Source organism: Papio anubis, chromosome 20, assembly GCF_008728515.1.
Source record: "Papio anubis isolate 15944 chromosome 20, Panubis1.0, whole genome shotgun sequence".
Taxonomy (NCBI): Eukaryota; Metazoa; Chordata; class Mammalia; order Primates; family Cercopithecidae; genus Papio; species Papio anubis.
This window is the reverse complement of record NC_044995.1, coordinates 25,115,603-25,140,292: the sequence shown is the minus strand read 5'-3', so window position 1 is coordinate 25,140,292 and position 24,690 is coordinate 25,115,603. Positions and strand designations below refer to the sequence as shown.

Here is a 24,690-nt window from a genome sequence, read left to right as displayed (position 1 = left end):
TTAAATTTTTAATAAAAGAGGTTTTTTTCTTTTTCTTTTTTTTTTTTTTAAGTTGAGGTGTTTTATGTATTACATGGATGTAATACATCTCTCATTTGTATAATTCTAGGTTAGGAGCTATGATTCTGCATAACTGCAAGAGTAGTTTGAATATAGTAATAAAGGTATTTTACAATTTTACATGATGTTCCCAGCGTTTTGTTGGCATGATTTGCCGGGGCTAATAAAAGCTTGTGATTATCATATAAATGCTCTCCCCCTCCTCCGGTGGATGGGTTCAGTCTCCTCCCACAACCCCCCTGCCTGCTTATCTGTGGCTGTCTTAATACAGGAGGGAGAACCTTGGGACCCCAAAGTCTGTCTGACCCGACTGGTTCTGTTTCCCGCTGTTTGAAAATCCTGAGTCAACAGGAAGGAGTCACCCTTCCAAAGCTTTTTTTCCCATCAGCCTCCTCGACAGCGCAGGCCCCTCACCCCCGAGCATCCAGAAGGGAGATCAAACCCCAGCCCCCCCTGCAGGTCACCAGGTGTGACCGGAAGCTCTGATCTGGGGGTCTGGCAATATCCCTTCTGTACTGAGCATCTAACCTTATAGGCAAGTCTTCCTTTCTTGTGAATGTTTATTCTCGGTGCAGATCCTATTCAAGCTGCCTCTGAGTAAGTGCTCCCCGCTCTCCAAACGCCAAAGTTCACTAAAACTCCCCCTGATTTACGCACAGCTTCCGACTGCCAGCACCTGGCAGCCGCAGCAACCAGCTCCGTCATAAACAGATCGCATACAATTTAATTTTAATGTGCTCGTTAGTCGTAGCACATTTCAGACATAATTGTGAACGCAACACAAAATTATAGCAAAAAGACAATTTTAATGCTGCCGTAGAAAAAAGGGTTATATGAAGAGTCACATAATGGTGCTTCATTGTCAACAACCAAACAGGGCACAGAGTGTGTTACGGTGTCTGTGCTGTTTACATGCCAATATTTTATACAAAGGTTCTCATATGGTGTCAGCTGTCAGTTACTTCTGCAAATTAACTGCCAAAAATGGAGAAGAACAGAATCACTTGGAGAGCCGGTAACCACGGGTTACCTTTCATAAGCCTAAAGATAAAGCTGCAGTGTGGGATCTTGGGAGAATAATTAGGAAGAACAAAACAGAAAGTTACCAATTGAAATAGAAAGGCATCCTACAATATGGAATAGCAACCAAGAGGGCTTATAAATAAGTGAAAGAGGTTGGATCACAGAATGCCTCGTGACTTTTAAGCAAAGTATTACAGTACAAACATTTTAAAGGCTTTATCAATGTTTAGGAAATACAGTACAAGTTCTTTTTTTTTGTTCTTTTTTTTTTTAACCTTTTCAAATAGACTTAACCCTTTGAGCACTGAGTTTATTTTGAGCGTTCTTTGATTTCTAATAAATACCTTTAAAAATCATGTGCAAAATAGTTATGATGCCTGCCAGGGATGATTTTCCCGGTCTCGTTTATTCAGACTGCTCAAAACAAATGATAATACGATGCTAATAAATATGTATAATTTAAACATGAACCTCTATCAATATAGATGTACTGTATAGCAAAACAAACTATCATACTTTGCTTTCAGATAATGTTTCTGTATACTTTATAAATGCTATCTGTGGTATCTTCTGTATAATTTACAATGTTTGCATGTAAAAAACAAAACCCATAGACCTTAAAAAAAAAAAAAAAGAAAAAAAGAAATATACACTATACATAGGCACAGCTTATGCCCAGAGCACAGCAGGTGCATAAAACACTGTTGCTATAAATGCAAGAAAAAGGTCATTTAACCACAATCACATTTTTTTCATAAGAGAGTCTGAAATCTATACAATATATACATCTATGTTTCAATGTGAAAATAATATTCTTTTAAATTTCAAGGCGTGTTATACCCCTGCAGACCTGCATAAATGGAGGTTCATATTATTCATTATAACTAAGCTGGTAAGGAGTTTAAAAAACAGAGCTTCATACATTATTATTATTTTATTTTATTTTTTAACCAAATTAATGCAAAAGTGCTTCAAAGTACTCAGAGGGCTAAAGATGAAAGGGTGAGAAATGCCAGCACACTCGAGTCTCGTGGAAAAAGTGTGCCTGATTTCGTTATAAATGCTTAATTAAACTGTCTGTTAATGCATGCAGCTTGAAGCATCGGCAGGATGCTCACAACTAAATCCCATTTACACAAAGTTCCAAACACTTACCACTGCATTTTAACCTTCATATTTTACCAGTAACAACAGCTGATTATGCACCTCTATTAAACACTGTACAGTTATACAAAACGGTCCAGCCCAGAGTGATTCTCTGCAGTTAAAATAAGAACATGTGCCAAGAACAACAAGTCAGAGGGGGGGCCTGAAGGTGCCTTCCACAGTTTCCCTCAAAGCAAACTGCAGTCCCTTCTATCAAAAGCAAATGCTACTGCTTCTCTAACTCAGAGACATACAGAAGGTGGTCTTCCGGAGATTTCCCGTGTGTTTTGCTAAGGTGAAGTTTAACAGCATGCTTGCTGGCAAAGGTCCGATTGCAAAGTTTGCACTGATAGGAGGTCCCTAGGTCCTCCTCGGGGGAGGACGTCACCATTTTTTCTGACGGTGACTTGGTTTGTGCTATCTGACTGTTAATCTGTTCGGTGGACAGTTTGGATAAGTCCCGTAGCCGGAAGCCTAAGTGTGATTCTAGGTGACTGATGTACGTGGAAGGAGTCCTGATTTGAGACGCACAGTCGTTACAAAAGAAGACGGGGTGGCCAGTGTCCAAGTTTTTGAGGAACTTTGTTCCACCTGTCCTTCGAAGCTGGTATTTCACGTTGGCCAGCCAGTGGCTGATGGTGGTCATGGACAGCCCGGTGAACCTGGAGATATGCATCCGCTCCTGGGGGCTCAGGTCTGACATGATGTACTTCCCTTCCGAGGTCTGCCGGAGGCTGGCGGCAAACTGGGCCTGGAGGATCAGGAGGTGCTGGGGGTTCCAGTTTGACTGGCGGCCCTTCCTCTTCTGGGCAGGCGTCGACTCCTCAGCCTCCTCCAGAGTGGCCCCATCAATGTCAGACTTCTCGGAGATGCTGGAAGGAGTGGAGGATTTTGACGTGTGGCTCTCTGTCAAGTTCTTCAGCATATCGGATATATCTGACAAGGCATTCTCGCGTAGCGGCGAGTTTGACATGAATGATACGACGGCAGATGTCTTTGCCGTTGTCACCGTGGATGAGGAGGTTGCCGGGGCTGTGGACGTGGGTGACAGAAGCACTGAACCCAAGGAGCAGCCTTTGTCACTCTTCCCTTTTGTCAAGTCTATGGGCTGGTCGTTGTTGACGTGGTAGAAATAGCGGTCGAGGTGGTCTGCCTTCTTGGACTGCAGGGGCGGCGGGGTGGCCACGGCGGCCTTCTCCGCCAGGCTGTTGCTCATCTTGAAAAGCATGCTCATGGGGTCCAGGGCAGGCAGGGAGGGCTTGGCGGCCTTGCCCAGGTGAATGTTCATGACTGACTGCAGGGCGCTCAAAGGGTTAACAAAAGGCTGTTCGGGCGGGTGGTCGGTGATGATGGCCGTGCTGCCACTCAAACTGCTGGACAGGGGCTTCACCAGCTCCTTCCCGTTCTCCACCGGCTCCGCCAGGGGGCTCCCATCCTTGCACCCATCCCGTGGGGGGCTGGGGCTGTTCTCCTGGCTTCGGAAGCCCCCGTCGCTGGACGCCTCCATCTTGATGGGCTCCCCGACTTCGCTGCTACACGGGGAGGGAGTGGCCCGCTTGGGCGGGGAAAGCTTCCCATCCGGCTCCTTCATCTTCTCCTCCACTTTGGCAACTTTCTCAGTGACCTTTTTCACCAGCTCCTCCATGGCATGAAAGTTAGTCTTGGGCATGGGGGACGTCTGGCTGCAGGGTGGAGACACCAGGGTCTGGTTTTTCGTCGGGGAGACAATCTCACTGTTGCCAAACATGGGTTTCAGGGGCGTGCTCTTCCCCGACGAGCCCAGGGACAACTTCATCATGTTGGGAAGTTGGTAGGCGGCATGGATGCTGGGGTAGCCCCCCCAGCTAGGAGTGCCGTTCTGGGCCTTGTTGATTGCGGATGTCACTGTGTTTTCCAGGGATTTGAGGATATCGAGCCCCCCCTTGGGACTCTCTTCTAAGTCATTTTCAGTCAAGTAATGGTATTTGGAAGAGATGTCACACTTCTCCTCTTCTTCGCCAGGCTTGTCCTTTTGCTTGGGTTTCTCGTCGGTGACCGCTTTGTCCTTGTCGACTTCCTTCTTGACCTCCACATTCAGTTTTGGGGAGATGCTGGCAGGTGTATTGGAGGGGGACGTGAAGGTGGTGGCCGCCAGGGGCACGGACTGGACCTTCTCGTCCAGCAGGGTTGTGATGGTAGGCGTGACGGGCGTCTCCACAATGGGCTTCCCCTTTTTCATAGCCGAGTTCGTGACCTTGATGAAGTGGCCAGTGACCATCATGTGGGCCGTGAGCTCCTGCAGGGTGTCGTGCGAGCTCCCACACTCCATGCACTTCAGGATCTGCGACTTCCGGGCCTCAAAGTGCCATGCGTAGCTGGCCCCGTTCTGGTGGCCGTACCGGTTATTTGGCGTGATGTAAGGGTTGGAGTTCTTCTGAAGTGCATCGTTGGTGTCTGAGATGGTGGCTTTGGGGGTTCCACCTGTGGAATCCGGGGAGCTGGGGAGCTCCAGCTCCAGGGAAGCTTTCTTCCGAGCGGCAGGGATGATTTTGGCGGCGACAGGAGTGACGGGTTCCTTCAGAGGCACTTTTTGGTAGTGTTTTGTTTTGATCATATGGACACTCAAATCCTGCAGGGACTCAAAGGAGTGGCCACAGTACATGCACTTCAGCACCTTCTGGGCATCTTCCTTCCCTTCCATTTCCAGCAAGGAGCGTTTGCGAGGCTTGGACCAGCGCTTGGGGTTGTTGTTATCGGTCTCGTGGTTGTCGTCGCGGTAATGCCCCGTCTCGTTCATGTGCACCGTCAGCTCCACCAGGGTGTCGTAGGCGGCGCTGCAGTCCTTACAGCGGAACTTGCTGGCCCCCGTGAAGATGGAGCCGTAGAGCTTGCTGCTCTGCCGGTACAGCTGCACGGTGCTGAAGAGGCTGGGCTCCGGGAGCATGCGGCTCTGCGACACCTGCTGCAGCGTCTTAGCCATGGCGCTCTGGTGCCAGTCGAAGCTCCCGCTGCCACAGCTGCTGCTGCTGCTACTGCTGCTGCTGCTGCTGCCGTTGTTCTTCTCCGAGGAGGGCTGGTGCAGGTTGAGGTTGAGGTTGGACCAGTAGGAGTTGGAGAGGAAGTTGTTGTACACGGCCTTCATCTGCTCCAGGCTATCCGACACGGTCGTGTCTTCCAGTGGGACCGTGACCTCCTTGGTCTCCTCTTCGTTCTTGATGGAGCCGCTTTCAAAGTCAGCCATTCGGTCACTGGTCTCACTGATGTGAGACTCGCTGTCCATTTCGTGGCAGGAAAACTCAGCGGCCGGGGAGTTCTGGTAGCTGGGGCAGGCCCGGGTGAGCTCCTTCTCCGGGCACATGTACTTGGCTGAGGGCTCTCCATCTGCCGTATGCTCCTCTGCATCTAAACCTTCATCCACCAGGGCAGCAGCCTTTAACTCCTCGGAAACATAGGCTGCCATGATAACAGGTGGGAAAGAGAGCCAGGTAGGATGGAATGATGAGAGAGAGGGAGAAGGAGAGAAAGAAAAAAAAAAAGCATTAGTACGTGTTGATCTTACCTAGAATACGTTCTGGGCTCTCAGGAAAACACAGCAACCCCGATGGGCACATGTATTTGTAAAACTAAATAGTTAAAATGTGGTGTTTCTTTGGAGCAAAAAAAAAAAAAAAATCTGCTCTTCAAACATAATTTGCCACCTTATTCTTCTCAAGGGGCAACAGCTTGAAATTAAAACTAAATTTGAAATTAATGAAGCACATTCTGGAGGTGGCATTCATTTCTAAAGTAATAAATTACTTGTATCAACCTCAGAGACAGCAGTTCCTGTCTGTCAATTAATATGTCTTATGCTTCTCCTACCCCTAATGCATTTCTTAACAGACAGATTCACAATTTAAATTAAGCAAGCAGTTTTTACTCATTACATTTTTGAGGCTCAATCTTTAATAAATATAAAGTATAAAAACATCAATAAAATTTTTACCAAGTAAAAAGAAAAGTACGTCCATTGTAATAAAGGAAAAACAAGATTTTGTGGCTTTTTTTTTTTCTTTCTTCCTTCTGGAAAAGCAGGTCTCAGAAGAGCTTAGAGGTAAGTTTCCTGGCAGGGATAGGTGTGGGTTCATTCCAGTTGAGAGGAGATACCCTGACCGGCTACCACCCAGCCCCCAGCCCTGTCCCCCACGTGAACACTCAGCCGTTCTCAGCCACCTGCGCACACACACTCTCCATGCAGAATTATGTCAGAACAAGTTCAGGAAAATTGGTATTCGGTGCTCATTCCTGCTGTATAAATATATACAAGACCTTCCAGTGGACCTTACAAATGTCAAAGTGTTTGCTCTTTAGACTACTTTGTCAATATTTACTCAGTATAAGCTTCATGGGCATCCAACAGAGATCCTGTCTTTCTGGAAGCGATGTAGCTGGGATGTAAATCCAGCATGCATTCCCACACAGGTGGAGGGCAGGCCACGCACGCGCCTGCAGGTTCTGGAAGATGCACGTCCAGAGACGCAGAGCCCAGAGAATACTAGTGTTAATGCAACAGGGTGATTTTTTTTTTTTTTTTCATTCTCTTGCATTCAGTGATTTGGGTTATTCCTTACTAAACTGATCTGCCACTGCATACTGCATCAGGATAGTTTTTTGGACAGTGAGGCGTGGCCAGCCCTGTGGCTAGGAACAATTTCAAGGTAAAGGAAAAGGGGAAATAAAGTGACTTTGTCCTGTCAGCTTCTAAATACTTGTTTGCTTCAAAAGGCCAGTGGTGAAGTGTGTTAGATGGTTGGAATGGTGCAGTGCGAATGGCAAGGCTGATTTCTACAAAAAGCTCTTAAGAAAGGAAGGGAAGCTTTGTTTGTGGAATTGACTCCACCAACTTTAAAGATTTGCCCCTGCTCCATTTCACATCAGAAAACAAACCAACAATAACGATAAACAAACAAACAAACAAAAAGAGTGAAATTAGTCCCTTGAAGCCAAACAGGTAGGTCCCCTCATTCCTTCCAGGACAAGTGTGAGTCTTTTGCTCCTAAGCCCCCTCCTTTGAGTGCCAAGATTCCGACGCCAAGACACATGGAATCCCAACACTGATGTAATGTGAACTTGAATGGGAACTGTCCCAGGTACACACACCAGCTGCAGGAAGGGGATACGTCTGCTCATTTGCCAACTACTAAGCAAGAGTCTTGTCCAGGAGCTGTGGGTGTTCTTTACAAATGACCACAAGAGAGTGCCCTGCTGCGGTCAGCTGAGTGTGAAGTGCTATGAGGAACCTCAAGTTTGAGGCCATGCACTTTGAGATGACAAATAAAGATGGCGAAAGCTGTGTTCCTAGGGCCAGGACCAAATGCTTAGGAAAATACAGCGCTGACCAGTAGAGGTTCCTATGCTAGTCACAATGAAGACTGTGAATGCATGTGTTGGAAAAAGAACAGAAAAAGAAAAAGAAAAGAAGACATCGCACTCTCCCCCACCTGCCCCCCAACAGACTCCCTCGGCGTGCAGCACATTCTAGAAATATCTGGACTCAAAACTCCAATGGGGTGGCGGTCCTGGAGGAAGAACAGCCGACGAAGAATAACCAAGTGTCCCAATTTGCCTGGACCTGTCCTGGTTTCAGCACTGAACGTCCTGCATCCTGGCAATTCACTAAGTCTTGTGCAAACCGAAGGATGGGTTGTTACCCGAGCTGGGGCACACAGTATGACTGAGGTCAGAGATTCCAGATGGGTCTGCAACCTGTCTTATAATCCTCTTGGGGAACCGCTGGAGCAGGGTAGGCTGGGTTTAGCTAGACACAGCCCACTGTCTGCAGAAGTGCACTGGGTGCATGCATACATGATGTTTCCATAGTACGGTTTCACTGTAAACAGGGAAAGAGGAGGAAATCCCATGGCTGGTGTCCCTCCCACTGAGACTCAAGGAAATGCCCAGGTCTGTGTAGATGGGTGAAGATATCAAAGCCCCTTCTTTCCTGAAGATGCCTCCTGGAGCCACAGTCTGCAATGCAAACCCCACACCCTGGGGATTTTGCTCCTATTACAGTAGCTCCCATGAAATTAAGTCTGCAAGAGAAATGGCCCCACAGTAGCCACTACAAGAGGACACCAGCAGCCAGAAGAAGCAGAGCCAATAGTGGACATGAAAGAGTCCTCTGTGGGTGAAGGCCACCAGGTGAGTGGGAAACCCAGGGGCTCTGCCAGCCCACCTCCCACCCAGGGGCAATGCGTCTCCCCATGGCTAGAGCCTTTCCCACCCCCACTGCACAAGCACGAACTCAGCCCAAGCTGTCCGGAGCACTCCTCCCCAACACAGGCACCATGAATGACGTGACCAGCTCCTGTCCTGGGCTGGCCCACAACACGCTCTGATATGCTTTGTAAATTACACAGCAGGGTCAGAATGTCATTAGTCTGCTGACTGAGAAGGAAATTGATATGGAAAGAAAAGGCCAACCTCTCAACCTCCCTGGTGGGAACAAGATCCAACTCAGAGGAGAATTAAAAGGCTCCAGTGCCAAAGAGAACTGGGTCCTGGAAGCCTCACCGCACACCCCAGGTCCTTACAAACGCACACCCTCATGGTCATGACGTGGGCCTCACTCCCTGTTCAAATGACCGTTTTCTTTTCCGATCTGAAGGTGAGAAGTATTTCCTTAGGTGGAGCCTAAGACTTTTACCCATTGGTTCTCACCTCCACATTAAAATAAAGGGAAAGGCTGGGCGCAGTGGCTCATGCCCATAATCCCTGCACTTTGGGAGGCCAAGGCAGGCAGACCGCCTGAGCTCAGGAGTTTGAGACCAGCTTGGGCAACATGGTGAAACCCCATCTCTACTAAAATACAAAAAAATTAGCCAGACATGGTGGCACATGCCTGTAGTCCCAGCTAGTCCCGAGGATGAGGCAGGTAAATCGCTTGAACCCGGGAGGTGGAGGTTGCAGTCAGCCATGACCCACCACTGCACTCCAGCCTGGGCAACAGAGCAAGATTCGGTCTCCAAAAATAAACAAATAAATACATAAAAATAAAGGGAAAATTCCCATCCTTCCACCATGCTTTGCAATAATTTCACTACTCTGGGAATATTTATACTCTTGATTACTGAACTTTAAAAATGTTCTAGAAAATGGAAATGGACCCAGTGAAATGAGGGAACGAAGGGATGAAAGGCACTCCACAAATACGCATCCAGCTCCCACAAGCGCCAGGCAGGTTACCGCACATTGAGCAGTGCAGTTTTCTTTCTCTAGGCCTCCATTTCCCTATCCGAATGATACGGGGCACCACAGTCATATTTGTAAGGTCCTTCCTCAGCTACATGTCTATCATTTTATGGCCCTTCTGAGAAGGTAAAGAGCTGAGCTGTAAAGTCGCTTAATCTGGTTCATTCTCTGCAAACGCCAACCTCACCTACACTCAGCAAGTGGAATCGTTCCTCAGTGCTTTCTTCTCTAGACTGAGCATGATACGCAAAACCCCTGGCTGGAGAGAAGGGCGGGCTCTGGCAGCTGGCACAGCGAATGCCCTGGATCAGGCAAGGAGGGGAGGAGAGACTAGGTGTCTCCAGTCACCGTGCAGATGGTGAGAAGTCAACAGGGGTGTGGGGCAGGGCTGCTGAGAACCTGGTCCCCACCAGGCTGGCTTCAGTAGCCCAGGGGCAGGCACCGTCCACCGATTGGACCCAACAATGTATCACATATGACCTTGGGAAACTCCGCAACTGTCTCCAACAGTATTTGAGAGTATTTAAATTCCTTGTTGCTACTTCACTTTCTGCGCATTCTTGTCTGAATTCTCTAAGGGAGGGAACCTTACATCCCTAGTCTTGCGCGCAGGAGGTGAGCAATGGACAGTGGCTGTCTCATTTCAAGGAGGTGAGCGGGGGGTCATGTCCACCAGCAAGGAGTTGTAACAGCCTTTGCAACAGGATCCCCCCTTCCTCTCTGCGGCCTCCCATATGGGCCCAGTTCAGCCACTAGCATCTCTCACCCCATCTCCAACCAACTCCCTGACTCCAGCCCCAGCCCCTTTAATCTCATCTCCAAGCAGAAACTGCTGAGATTAATATAGAACACCGCACTGGTCATGTCACCTCCTCATATAACACCCTCAGTAACTTCCCACCGGGCTTAGAAGAACATCCAAATTCCTCAAAGCAGCCCTGAAGGAAGGGAGTCCTCCACCATTTGCCCAGTTCCCCTCCAGCCCCTCTCAGCTTCTGAGATGCACCAAGATCTCTCACTCCCCACTTTCTAGCGCTGCCTCCTCTGCTGGAAACCCCGGGGCAGATGCGGTAAAGTGGAGAATGCAGGAACCCATCCTTCCCCGGGCCTCAGGGAAAAGGCTCTTGGGGATGGCAGGGTTTTGACTCCAGCGTTTGTCCCCTTAGCCATGAGGATCACTTGTCTACAGCCAGAGATTCCAACACACTGTCAGCTCTGTGTGGTCAGGACCAGACCCCACACACCCACACCGCAGATATCAGCCGCAACCCTACCGTCTGGCCCAGAGTGGCCACTCAATACATGTCAGTGGGATGAATGAATGAGTGAATGAATGAATGAATGAATGAATGAATATCTTAGACGGCTGCTTCACACCTCCTAAATAGCTGCCAAAACATCCTGAGGGGATCCTGAGTCCAGCCAGTCCCAATGCAAAGCAGATGTGCTGGGGTGAGACCCAAAGTCCATCCTAGGCAAGTTCTGTCTGAGTGTGACTGGCACATTCAGCAATGCCACTTTGTGAGGAAGGGTCTCTAGGTAGACAGGATGACAGAACCCACCACTGAGGAAGATGGGAGGAGACACCCCAGTCGGTGGTCTCCTTGCATTAGAGCCCCCCAAGCTGTGTCCACACTCAAATACCCTCTTCAGGAATGCATTATTGGCTAGGTGCAGTAGCTCTTGTCTATAATCCTAGCATTTGGGAGGCCGAGGTGAAGGAATTGCTTGAGCCCAGGAATTCAAGACCAGCCTGGGCAATGCAGCAAGACCCCATCTTTATAATTCTTTAAAAAATTAACAAGGCATGGTGGCCTGTGCCTGTAGTCCCAACTACTTAGGAGGCTGAGGCAGGAGCATCACTTGAGCCGAGGAGGTTGAGGCTGCAGCGAGTTATTATCACACCATTGCACTAAAGCCTGGGTGACAGAGTGATTCTGTTCTTAAAAAAAAAAAAAAAAAAAGGAAAAGTAGGCCAGGCATGGTGGCTTACACCTATAATCCTAGCACTTTGGGAGGCCGAGGTTGGGGTACTGCCTGAGCTCAGGAGATTGAGACAACCCTGGCCAACATGGTGAAACCCCGTCTCTACTAAAAATACAAAAAATCAGCCAGGCATGGTGGCGGGCACCTGTAGTCCCAGCTACTTGAGAGCTGAGGCATGAGAATTGCTCGAACCTGGGAGGTGGAGATTGCAGTGAGCTGAGATCGTCACTGTACTCTAGCCTGGGCAGCAGAGCGAGCCACTATCTCAAAAAAAAAAAAAAAAAAGGAAAAGTGAAAGTGAAAGAAAAATAAAAGAATGCATTATCATCCCGCCATCCTTCTTTTCTCTTGAGCAAATAAGATGGGAACCTCTGCTGCCAACGCCCATGGAAGAGGCAGCTGGACTGTGAGGGGGAGGAGGTTCTCATTCAAACCAAACCAACAGCTGCAAAGATGCAAAGAAGCTCTCAGGAATGATCAGGGACTAGCAAGTGAGGGGCCGACTGGGCACCCGCCTTCCACGCTTCTCCAGGTCCCTCTGTTGAAAGAGTCTCTCTTCAAGATGTGAGTCCCTGCGGAATGGCTGCACCCGCTTCCCCACACACATCTCACTTTCCTTACCCCACCAATGAAGACTGTGTGCTTAAAGCAGCAAGACAGCCATCGATCTCTCAAGAGCTGAGTGCCAAGGACACATTTCCAGACAACTGCCTGAACCGAAGAACTTGGCATGCACAGAACCGAATATGACTCCTGGGTAGAGACACACATGGATGAGAAATAAAAGCTCCCAAACTTACGAAAGCTTTCTGCAAAGTTCTATAGCCCAACAACCTTGGAAGCCCACATGACGGGGGGAAAACACACACACACACACACACACACACACACACACAACACGGATCCTGCCTAATAGGAACAAGTTTAGGACCCGTGTTCACATTCATACATTCATTGCATCTGATCCTCTCAATGGTCAAGGAAGGTGGAAAAATCATCTCCATTTTGCAGACAAGGAAACGGGGATTCTGGCTAGTTCCACAGCACACTTGCACTGAGGAACCAGTTCTGACCCCAAACCCTCCGCTGCAGCCCCTCAGGATGAGTCACTGGAGGTAGATGGGACATTTGTCTGAACTCCTAAGACCCACACCCCGAGTCCAGTGTCAGGGGACCACACAGGACATGTGGGAGGGAGCGCCCTATCCTCGGAATGAGGAGTGGGCAGTCAGGCAGAGCCTTCTCAACTCCCCCAGTGGGATCCACACCTACCCCTCCAGGAGGATCCAGCATCCCCACCCCCAGCTCACCAGTGGTGTGGCTTCCACACCGTGGATGCAGGGATGACAGACATATCATGTCCAGGGAGAGAAGACAGCCAGTCCACTGTGGCCATCAAGGATCTGGAGACACCAATACCTTCATTAATATTTATTGTCATCATTAACTAAATTCAATCTCTAGGTAAAAAGAAACTAATGTGTGTCACATAAACATAAAACAGTAAGCTGGGGCATAACAGAATTCATTTCTGGACAAGGTGGAATTACCTTCATCACACACCTAAAAATCTCTCCCAAAAGATGAAGAGGAAGTGTTGGCTGGGACCTGCACTCTCCAGCCACGGGGGCCACGGATGGGCAAGTCAGGGTGGGAGGGGGCGCTGGGTGTGGGTGGGAAGAAAGGAAAAGAAAGCATGGCTGTGTGCCGCCTCCCAATGCAATTTCCAGGTACACTGCCCTGTGAATGTTAGCATTTTCTGGACTGAAATAAAGGTTCTGAAGTTATAACCCTCTGTTTTGCCTGGGAAGGTGCTTTACTGGCTAAAACTTCTTACAGATTCCTTTTTCCCATGTCTTCTTATTAGGGATAGTCCAGAAGAGCACCGCTCTCTGCAATGAGTGCCTCTGGTCATCATCCATCCATAAGGATCCCTGTGACTGTGATGGAGGAAAGAGTAGAGGCAGGAGGGAGAGGAAGAGGTGGGGAAAGGAGGGAAAGGAGAAGAAAGGACCAAAGAGGGAAGGGGCCACCAAGTCATCCCGGGTTTAAGAAGGGTGCAGAGAGAGAGGAGGGGGCCCAGCAGAGAGAGGACAGAGGGAGAAAGAGATGGGAGAGGAAAAGGACCCACTAGGGTTGGGGTCGGGGAGAGAGAGGCTACTGAGGGGCATGGGAGGTAGGAATGGAGAGAGAGAACATGGGTGATGGAGATTTGAGAAGAGACAAGGATGAAAGAGGTTATTTTCTGGAAAGGACTCTATGACAAAGAGGGCCTGGAGTCTTGAGTTCTGGTGCAGAAGCGGCCCTCAGGATGGCCACCAAGGTAAAAGAGGATGGACCTAGGGGAGCCCGTATGGGTCCGTTCTAATGCTGGGAACTCCGGGCCTCCTTTCCTCCTGCTTCTCTGAATACTCAGATTTTCAAACAACACAGGGTGATTTTTTTTTTCTTTTTCTTTCTTTCTTTATTTTTTTTTTTTGAGACAGGGTTATGCCCTGTTATCCATGCTGAAGTTCAGTGGTGCAACCACAGCTCACTGCAGCCCTGAAACTCCTGGACTCAAGCCATCCTCCCACCTTAGCCTCCTGGATAGCTAGGACTACAGGCACTAGATACCACGCCAGGATAAGAGTGTTTTATTGTTTTTTGTTTGTTTCTTGTTTGTTTGTTTTTTAATAAGAATTTAACTAGTCGAATGGTTTGGGAAGGTGGCTGCCAGGTGTGTTTTCTCAGGCAGACTCTCCAGGACTCAGGCACACCAGTCTCTGCAGACCCTCCTGCCCTTTCCTCAGAGCCAGAATCAACTTCAGCACATGCCTAAGCCCTCAGCAGGCACGAAGTCCTCTTCTCTGCTGCAGAATGCGCTTGGACAAGGAAAAATGCCAAGATGTTCACAAGGCATCTTGACCACTTCTCACTCCCCACTTACCTGCCTCCCTCACACCTGGGCCCACAACAGAGCAGACCCCAAGGAAATGGCAGGAGGAGACAGGAGGGGACAGTTCAAAAGCCACAGCAACCCAATGTGGCGAGCCATCCAGGAGGGCAGTAGTTGGACTCTGGAGAGGACCTGCCGATTCTCTGCTCTGTTGCCCAGCCTGGAGTGTAGTGGTGTGATCATGGCTCACTGCAGCCTCGAACTCCTGGGCTCAAGTGATCCTTCCACCTCAGTCTCCCTAGTAGCTGGAACTACAGGTAAGCACCAATACGCTGATTAAAAACAATCTTTTCTTAGAGTTGGGGTCTTGCTGTGTTGCCCAGGCTGCTCTGGAACTCCTGGCCTCAAGTGATCCTCCAGCCTCAGCCTCCCAAAGCACTGAGATTCCAGGCATGAGCCATGGAGCCAGGCAGGACCTGATGTTTCTGCATCACATTTCTCTCCGGGAAACAACGTGATGTTAGGCAGGGAGGCCCTGGCTCTCAGCTTCTGCCCTGCCATGGATTAGTCCTGTGGCTCTGATGACTGACTTCACGTCTGTGTGCATCAGTTTCTTCATCAACAAATGGGAGGAAGGAATGGGAAGATGCAACTGGCCACATCCGCCTCCCAGGTGTTTGCAGGCAACCAAGGATTTCATAAGGAGTGGGCATAAAGGACTTTTCCAAGTTAAAGAAACTCTGCAAACAGAGGTGCACCAACTGCACAGGGGCCGTGCGGCTGTCGGGAATCTGGGAGGCAGGGCCAGGGGATGGCCCCTAGGGTCACCCCTCCTCTTGTAAAAGCCTCTGGGTCTCCCAGACCCTCTATGCTGACCTTGCTGCCTTTCAGGAAAGGAGGAGGTGGGAAGACCAGCACCAAGCCGTGCTGGGGTGAGAGCTCCCACTGTGGGTTCTGTGCCTCCTCCCTCTGGGCAGCCTTAAAATGGCGGCTGCAGAAAAGGAAGAAAGCCAGACAGAAAGGGGAAGAAAAAAGAGAGGGAAATGGAGGGCAAGGAAAGGAGGCGAGGAAGGAAGAGACGATGTCAGACGCACGCCTGCAGCATTAGCACTCCTGACCACGCACAGCTCTCCTCCCCAGGCCCCGGTTCCTGGCATAGGAATTCTAGGAAGGAAGCGGGCAGGACCATGGACTCAGCCCCTCTCCACCCAACTGCATGGATCTGACTGGAGATCCCCAGTGCCCCACTCCCAGGGGTGGGAGTTGGAGCCAGATGCCCTGCAGCACAGTGCTGGCTGGGGCAGCCACCTCAGACACTGGCTCTCAGATTGGCTACCACTGTCCCTGTAGCCCCCAGCTCCCAAGCTGGGCCGCCTTCTCCTCCAGGCGGAGCCCAGTCCCCCTTTCCGCTGGGCGTCTGCCTTGAATCACCTTCCTCTGTGTCAGCGAAAGAGCTCAAAGTCCCCAGAAAATTTCGCCTAAATCTCAGCTTATTCTCAATACACCTGGAAAATCTGGATGAACTGATCCATTTGACACAAGAATTTCTGCTTGACAAAGGAGTCACGGAAGTGCCTCACACACTGTGCCCCTGGGTTACGCTTACATGGGGCTCTCTGCTGTACAAACGTGTTGCACACCTTGCTATGATGAAGCAAGGGGATTCCTTCCTCAGGGGAACCACACCTGCCATATCAGCTGTGTCTGACAACCCGATGTGGGGCCTAGAGCTATCCCCAGATGTCCTGAGGTCCCACACAATGGGCTGCTCAGAGGCAGCTGCCCCTAGACCTGGCCTGGAGCCCTGGTGGGTAGGAAGGGTAGACAGACAGGAAGGATGCTCAGGCCTGGATTGCCCCTAACCAAACACATTCCCCCAGCCCTCAGAGAACATGAAAAATCAAGATGGAGGTGCACCTTCTTGGCTCTCGACCAGGAGGGGCTCAAAGCAGCAGTATGAAGGCAGGACTTCCCTTTTGTGCAAAGAGAGAGAGGAGATGGCAGGGGGAAGTGTGGGATGGAGTGGAGGGGGCTTAGCTAAACACACACTGGGGGGTACCAATATGATTGGATTGAATGTTGGGCCTCTGTCTAATTATTAAATAAGCAGGGAGAAGAAAGCATTCTAGAGGACTGTTTATACCTGGTACCCAGGAAGTGACAATTCAGTGGGGAACACAAGTCTTCTCCATCCATCCACCTGGGCACCTGGAGTCACCTACAGATGTCACCTAGGATGATGGAAGCCATGGCCTCTAGGGACAAGGAGAGAATGGCATTCTTGGATGGTACCAGGGAGACTAGGGACCTTCCAGGCATCACTGCTAGGATTTGGAGCTCCTCAGAAACCAGGGCAATACCCAAGGGCCAGAGGGTCCAGAAGGGCATGGTTTGGCTCTGGGGGAAGGAAAAGTGGCTGCAGCTGTAATGGCCATGACTTCTGCAGAAGGCTGGCCACGGTGGGATGACAACCTCCCCTAGATTGATTGCTCTTCCCACTAGCAAGGTCAGGAATATTAATTTTGTACACGCTAATTTGATGTAATGTGAGAGACGAATGCTTGTTCAGTTTGGTATCCCTGTGTTAATAAAGCTGCAATGCTTTCATGCCAAGAAAAGCATGGCATTAGCTGATTGGTGAATAAAGTCAGTGTGAATAAGGAAACACCATGCTTTAGCACAGCCATTGTGGTCAGTGGTGGCGCAAGCCAATGACAGGCTGCGGCTGCTCCTCTAGGGAACCCACGGCAGCGAGGCTTCCCAGGACACCTCCCAGCTGCTGGAAGCCCCAGCCAGTTCAGAAGACTCAGAACCCAGGATGAGTCCTGTTCCTCCAGCAGTGATGGGAAACAAGAGTCCAAGAGTTCCAGAAGCCAAACCTGGGGCTCCCAAAACTGAGTTAAGAAAGACACTGCCTGAAGCTTCTCTCTTTGAATTCTTGCTGCAATGAAAGGACCCCATTGTGCCACCGTCTCAGTAGCTCCTCCCCAGAACAATCTCCCTCCCTTCCCAGCACTCTTCATGAGGGGGATGGCTCAGAAAAGGAGGAAGACAGAACATTAGGAGGCTCTCCAAGATCAGAAAGAGAAGGCAGCTTCCCTATCTCTACAATGTCTCTCTTCCAATGCCTTCTGGGGGGCTTGCTCTGCTGCAGTGTGGGCGCCAACCTCAGTGCAAACAAAAATAAATGTATCAAGGTTGCATTCGCAGGACAAAAACCACTGCCTCAGACAAATCTTCAGATAACAAAGAATAAATAAATACTCACTTCGGGGACCATCTGAGTCACCTACTGTCCTTGGCTTCAAGCACATTTAAACTGACTGGGCACCAAACCCACCGTGGAAGCCCACACCAGTATGCTGTCATGGGAAGTCCATACGCTCACTCTCTGTGCCCTGGAGGAGTGCTTCATTGCTGAAATCACCTTAATCCATGTAAGCTACAGGGTAGAGTCATCATTCAGCCAGCTGGATGGTAGGGCCATGTCTGGGTTGACAGCAATCAGTTTGGCCTGGTAGCCGGCGATGGTCTATCAAGTGAAACATGGTTTCTGGAGCCAGGGTGCATTTTTTCAAGAGTGGTGAAGGAAGTAAGCTGCCTGTGGGTGCTGTACTCCCATTCCTCTTTGAGTTCAATACATTCCCAAGTACACTGCTCTCTCAGAATAAAGAATCCAGGGTCTGAATCTCTTCCCAATGTCCTTTTTACCTTTTGTTCTACAAAATCCATAAGGTAAACCCTGGCCTATATTGAATCCAATACATTAGAAGAATAACTTCATCCAAAGAAAGGATTCTCTCATCTTGGTGGAATAGGAATCAGGCAAATTATTAGGGGCAGGGGATGTGCTTGACCTTCTCAAATTGCATACACGAGCAGAGGGATTCTCAGGGGGTAGCTGATGTTTTTAATGAGGGAGCTCATTGAGGCAGCTTAAGGAACCAAGTAACTCTTGCCTGCCTATACACTTGGTGATCTAAAAACCTGGGAAAAGCACCTTTAGAATTGGGCAGCAGGCTGTGAAAATTTGGGAACAGTCCTTAAAATGGGCCTCTTCAAGTGGCTAAACATGTACAACTCAAACTGTCACTGGGACTTGCTGGCTTTCCTCCAAAATACTAAAAGAGCTATATCCAAGGGGAAGGTAAATGGATGGCTAACAAGAGATAGGAGTTAAGATTTACATGGAAGAGGAAGCAACTGATTCACTCAACACATCTACCCATCCACCCAGCCAACCCTCCATCCATCCATCCATCCATCCATCCATCCATCCATCCATCCAAAAATCCATCCATTCATCCATCCATTCATCCATTCGTCCATCCATCCCCCATCCATTCACCTCATTCTTCTAGCCATCCCAAGCCCATCCATTCAAAAACTCATCCATCCATCCACCCATCTATCCAACCAAAAACCCATCCATCCACTGAAAAATCTATTCATCTAACCATCCAAAAACCTATCCATCCAAAACCCATCCATTCATCCACCCTTCTTTTACCCATTCTGTCCGTCCGGCGTGGTATCCATCATCAAAGGCCCCGGCGTCCATCAATGGTCATACATCATCATGCATCCATCATCCATCCGTCCATTCCTCTGTTCTTCTGGCCATCCCAAAACCGTCTGTTATTCAAAACTCATCTCCATCACCCATCCATCAGCCAAAACCATCCATCCATCCATTCAAAAATTCATCCATTCAAAAAGGTATCCATCCATCCGAAAATCCATCCATCCATCCATCCATCCATCCATCCATCCACCCATCTATCCAGCCAAAACCATCATCCATTTGATCTGTTAAAATACAACAAATCCAAAGCCTATCCATCTAAGGCCATCCATGCGTCATCCGCATACCACGTTTTAATCGAAATTGTCGTAATCCAAAAGCCCATCCATCCATCCATCCAAGTATTCATCATCATCCATCCACACATCCGTTTATCGTTCTTTAATGTCCCAGGCCAGATCCATTCAAGAAACAGTAAATCATGCTATCCATTGACAAAACCCGCCCATCCATCCCATCCATCCATTCAAAATTCATCCGTCCAATATCCATCCGTCTGAAGATCCATCCGTGTCCAAAAGTAGTATTCCATCCATCAATCCATCCATCCATCCATCCATCAACTCTTCCATTCAAAAATGTATCCATTCATCCAAAAGTCCATCCATCCATCCAACCATCCATCCACCGCATATCCATCAACAGTCAAATCCCATCCATCCACCCAGCTGTATTGGGCATGACCATACTCCAGATGCTTTAGGGTTAGGAATAAATAACCAAAGTAGAAATAGCTCAGAATTACAGGCTATATTTTTATGTGCTCAAGATGGCCTTGGTTACACAGAGGATAAGGGCATTAGAGAATCATACACCTGCACAAATGTCTTAGCTCAATATTCAAAGCCCAGGTTAACCAAGTCCCACTCTACTTTCTAAGTTTTATCATCCACTGCCCCCTCCACACACACAGATGCTAGTCTTCCCTGATAATTTTCCTTTGATCTTGCCTTGATTGATGCTGTTTCGTCCATTTTACATACCATGCTCAATCTTTTCACACTCCCCTCCCTGTCCTCCAAGGTCCTGCTCTTTCCATGTCCCCCAGGAAGTCCTTTCTCATCTGTCTCTGTGAAGGTGATCTCTTTAATTTCTGTGATGAGACAATGAATGGAAACTTCCTCTCTAAACTCTAAAGTCTACAGAAATATAAGAAATTATCAGCATCACTATATATCTCTTCAGGCATTTATCTCTTGTAGTTTTCGAGTGGCTGATCCTGGGCATAAATTCTCTTTCTATATACATTACAGGAGCATTCCTTACCTCTGTGCTCTTTGCATGGCCTGGCATGCCAACTGGACTCAGTAACTTCTGGTCCAATTATTTTAGTTTGGATGGCGCTGCTTAGGCTAAGAACCAACAAAGACCCAGGGTCACTTCAGGTAGAAGTTTCCACTGCCTTCCTCAACAGCTCTTGAATGCTGGGCTGAGAAGCCTTAGGTGCTCTCTGACTTCCCATGCATCTCTTCATGCCTCACTCCCATGTCACAGAACAGAGACACTCCAGGAAGAACCAGGGCCACCAGTGTATCTCAGTTCTGGCAAAGTTCCTCATCTTACGAGCACAAGGAAAACTTGGAGAGAAAATGTTCCCAGTGACCTCAGAAAAGTTCAGCCCTACCCTCTCTGCACTGGGCACCTGCATGGTAGCCACCATGACTAAGTGACCTTCTTAACGTCTGCAGCACTGCCTGCATTGAGCCAGGACTGATCCAGCATTCAGCCAGCATTGACACAATTTTCAGCCAACACTCAGCAAGTACTCATCCAGGACTCAGCCAGCACTTAGCCAACATTCAGCTAGCATTGATCCAACACTCACCTAGCACTCAGCCAGGACTCAGCCAGCCCTGACCCAGCACTCAGCCAGTAGCACTCAGTCAGCATTTAGCCAGTACTCAACACTCACTCAGCAGTCAACAAGCACTCACTCAGTATTGACCCAGCTCTCAGTTAACACACACCCAGGCCTCAGTAGTGTACATGTGAACACTGTTTGGATGAATAGTGAAAAAATCATTCTAGCCTGTTTGAAGGAACAAAAGTAATGGTCAAATATTTCAATTTTTAAATATTTCTGACTGACATATACATGCCTACAGATTTCAACGTCATTTCTATATATTAAAACAGCTTTCCTCCAACCAATGTAGAAATAGTATCTATTGACTGGTTGACATCACAATATATGTTTCCTCTTAAGTATCCTGTCTCGCATTTTTATATTGACACTCTACATGGTCTGAGTTGAGTGTTTCTTATACTAGATCAGGAACCCTTAACACCTTACGATCCATCACAAGGAAGAGAGGAAAAAGAGAGAGAGAGAAAAGAAACAACAATAAAATAATGAGAACAGCACTCTCACTAACTGATTCATGCCTTGCTTGCCTTCTTGTGGAGGATAACTTAGTAATGTATATGAAAATTGAAAACATCTACGCTCTGACCCAGCTAGCAATCTTTACTACAAAAACATTCATACATCATACATAGCCCCTCAACAACAACAACAATAATAACAACAACAACAACAACAACCCTCTATAAAGGGTGTCCTCATCAGTATTTCTTAGAATACCAAAGAAGTGAATAAACAAACTAAGGTATACCCATATCATGAAATACTATGCAGCAACTCACAAGGATGGTAAGACAGAGATACCAGTGTCAGAGAAGATACGGAACACTGGAACTTTCAAGTACCAACTGTTAACAACCATTTTGAAAATCTCTGTTTGTCAGTATCCACAAAAGCTACATGTACACATACTCTGTGACCCGGCAATTCTATTCCTAGATCTAGACCCATTAGATGTGCATACGTATTTCATCAAAAGACCTGATATCCTTTCATACGCTATTCACAGCAGCAAAGCAACTGGAAAGGATCCAAATGTTCGTCACCAGTAGAGTGAATAAATACACGGTGTCCTGTCCATACACTAGAGTGCCATGCCACAGACAAAATCAACTGTTATTCAAAACAACATGGGAGGATCACGCCAACAAAACATTGTATGAATTCATTTATGTAAATTTCAAAATCAGGGAAAGCTCACCTGTGGTGTTAAAAGTCAGGAGAACAGTTACCCTTTGGAGGTGGTGGCTGGGGAAGGGTGGAGGAACTCCTGGAGCATGAAATGTTCTGCCTCTGGGCCTGGGCCCTGGAGGCATGGGTGTGTTCACCTGGGGAAAATTCAACCTACACTTATATTCATATGCTGGGCTTTTTGTATGTTATTCTGCATAAAAAGGTTTTTTAATAATTTCAACTTTGCGGTTCAGGGGTACAGGTGCAGGTTTATCACACGGCCATATGGTGTGATGCTGAGGTTTAGGGTCCCATCACCCCAGTAGTGAGCATGACATCTAACAGGTGGTTTTTCAGCCCTTGCCCCTGACCTTCCCCTATCCCGTCTAGTAGCCCCCCGTCTCCACTGTTCCCATCTTTATAGCCATGTGTACCCAACTGCATACAAAGTTTAAAAACAATGATAATTCCCTAATTTCTCATATGAGAAGATCTCTAAGACACAGCAGAAGGTAGGAAAAGAAAATAAGTCTCAGACACACAAACATGGGTCTCTGTTTTCTGAGCAAGTCTGTGTGTGTGTGACTGTATGTGGGCACCCAGGAAAGAATCCTGGTCTGGATGTTAGCAGCTGTCCTGCAGGTGGTGGAGGCAGATGTGGTTGTGGGGAGCAGCACGGCGGGAGGAAGGGGAGGAAGAGGGTGCTCCTCTGCACCATCTGGAATGTTCACAAGCACACCTTCATGAAGTGCTGTGAATTTTTTTTTTTTTTTTGAGACAAAGTTTTGCTCTTATTGCCCAGGCTGGAGTCCAATGGTGTAATCTCGGCTCACTGCAGCCTCTGCCTCCCAAGTTCAAGCGATTCTCCTGCCTCAGCCTCCCGAGTAGCTGGGATTAAAGGTGCCCGCCACCATGCCTGGCTAAGTTTTTGTATTTTTAGTAGAGATGGGGTTTCACTATGTTGGCCAGGCTAGTCTTGGATTCCTGACCTCAGGTGATCTGCCCGCCTCAGCCTCCCAAAATGCTGGGATTACAGGCGTGAGCTACCATGTACGGCCTTTTTTTTGTTTGTTTGTTTTTGTTTTTGAGACAGAGTCTTGCTCTGTCGTCCAGGCTGGAGTGCAGTGGCACAATCTCAGCTAACTGCAACCTCTACCTCCCGGGTTCAAGTGATCTTGCCACCTCAGCCTCCCAAGTAGCTGGGACTACAGGCATGCCACCATGCCCAGGTAATTATTGTAATTTTAGTAGATACAGGGTTTCACCATATTGGCCAGGCTCGTCTCCAACTCCTGACCTACCCACCTCGTGATCTACCCACCTCGCCTCCCAAAGTGCTGGGATTACAGGCGTGGGCCACCTTGCCCAGTTAGTACTGTGACATTTTAAAAGTTATAAAGGAATTTTTATTTGTAGCATGCACCTCCTGTGTGTCAGGCTCTATATGGGACACCATCAGCCCAGAAGACACAGTGCCCGGTCCCAGGGAGTGGGCATTTGGGGCCGCATGCCTGGGAGTCAGTGGAGAGTGGGTTCCTGCAGGGGGGTCAGTCACAAAGGCACAGGGGCCTCAGGTGCCAGCTCCACAGAATGCCAAAGGGCCCAGGACAGCTCTCCAACCTCCCACCTTTGCTATCTTCTGCGGCAGCATTCTGGGTGAAAGTGTCACCTACAGTGACAACAAACTACGGGGAAAACAGAGAGATGGGCAAACTGTGTGCTGCAGTCCTAATTTTGACCTCAGTGGGAGCAGGAGGTGGGAGGCTGGAAGGGTGCTGGGCAACACCCAAAACATCTGGGGAGCACAGCACCCCTAACCACAGGCAGGGTCTTGTCCCCATTGTGGGAACCAGCGGGTTTCGGGTCTGTCCCTTCCTTTCATGTTCAGGCTTGGTGTGTGAGGCCAGCTGACCCCTCCACTGGGCACAGTTCTCAGCTCCCTGCATCCCTTCAGAGCCCAGCCCTGCGGATCACAGCGCCAGCCTTCCCAAGTCCCTGCGGTGGACTCCGCGGGGCAGGTGTCTGTGTGGCAGGTGGGACAATGGAGACAGATGTGCAGTGAGACCTCTCTGGGCCCCACCCTTCTGCTGTGAAGACTGAATAAGATCACCACCAAGAGTAAGGGTAGTTTATTCCCTTCCTGTCTCTTTTTGTGCCCCTTCCTAAGAACCACAGAAAGTTCTACAACCTAATTTTCTAATTTTTTATTTTTTTTAAGAGACAAGGTCTTGCTCCATTGCCCACGTTGGAGTGCAGTGGTGCGATCATGGCTCACCTGCAGCCTTGAACTCCTGGACTCAAGTGATCCTCCTGCCTTAGCCTCCCAAGTAGCTGGGACTACAGGTGCACATCACTACGCCTAGATGGTTTTTAAGTTTTTCTTTTGTAGAGACAGGGTCTAGCTATGTTGCCCAGGCTGGTCTTGAACTCCTGGCCTCCAACACCTCGGCCCCTCAAAGCAGTGGGATTACAGGCGTGAGGCACCGTACCTGGCCTGGACTTTCTGCTTCTAATGCAAGTGCTCTAGAAACACACAGGCTTGGAGAGGACACTCAAAATAAACCAGGATATGTACAACCCCCCCCCTTCAGCTGCCACTTGCTTCCCTGGCCGTCCCTGCCCTAATGCGTACCTACAGGTCAAGTGGTTATGCTCCTAAAACCCAGCTGTGAAATGCTCATGCACTGCAGGGAGACCTGCTACTGGATCAGCAGACGTTTCCTGAGAAAGGGTCAGCGGGCCCCCACCTCGGCAGCAGGGACAGAG

General features: G+C 48.7%; 1 protein-coding gene across 2 annotated transcripts in view; it reads right to left on the bottom strand.

Moving 5' to 3' along the window:
- Positions 1-846: 846 nt before the first annotated feature.
- TSHZ3 (teashirt zinc finger homeobox 3) overlaps positions 847-24,690 on the bottom strand; it is a 75,599-nt gene continuing 51,755 nt past the window's right edge. For both annotated transcript variants that reach the window (XM_009194082.3, XM_031659705.1), the window contains exon 2: positions 847-5,661. In XM_009194082.3, the coding sequence (XP_009192346.2) occupies positions 2,456-5,661 (3,206 nt within the window). In that variant the 3' untranslated portion in view covers positions 847-2,455. The remainder of the gene's footprint in view (positions 5,662-24,690) is intronic.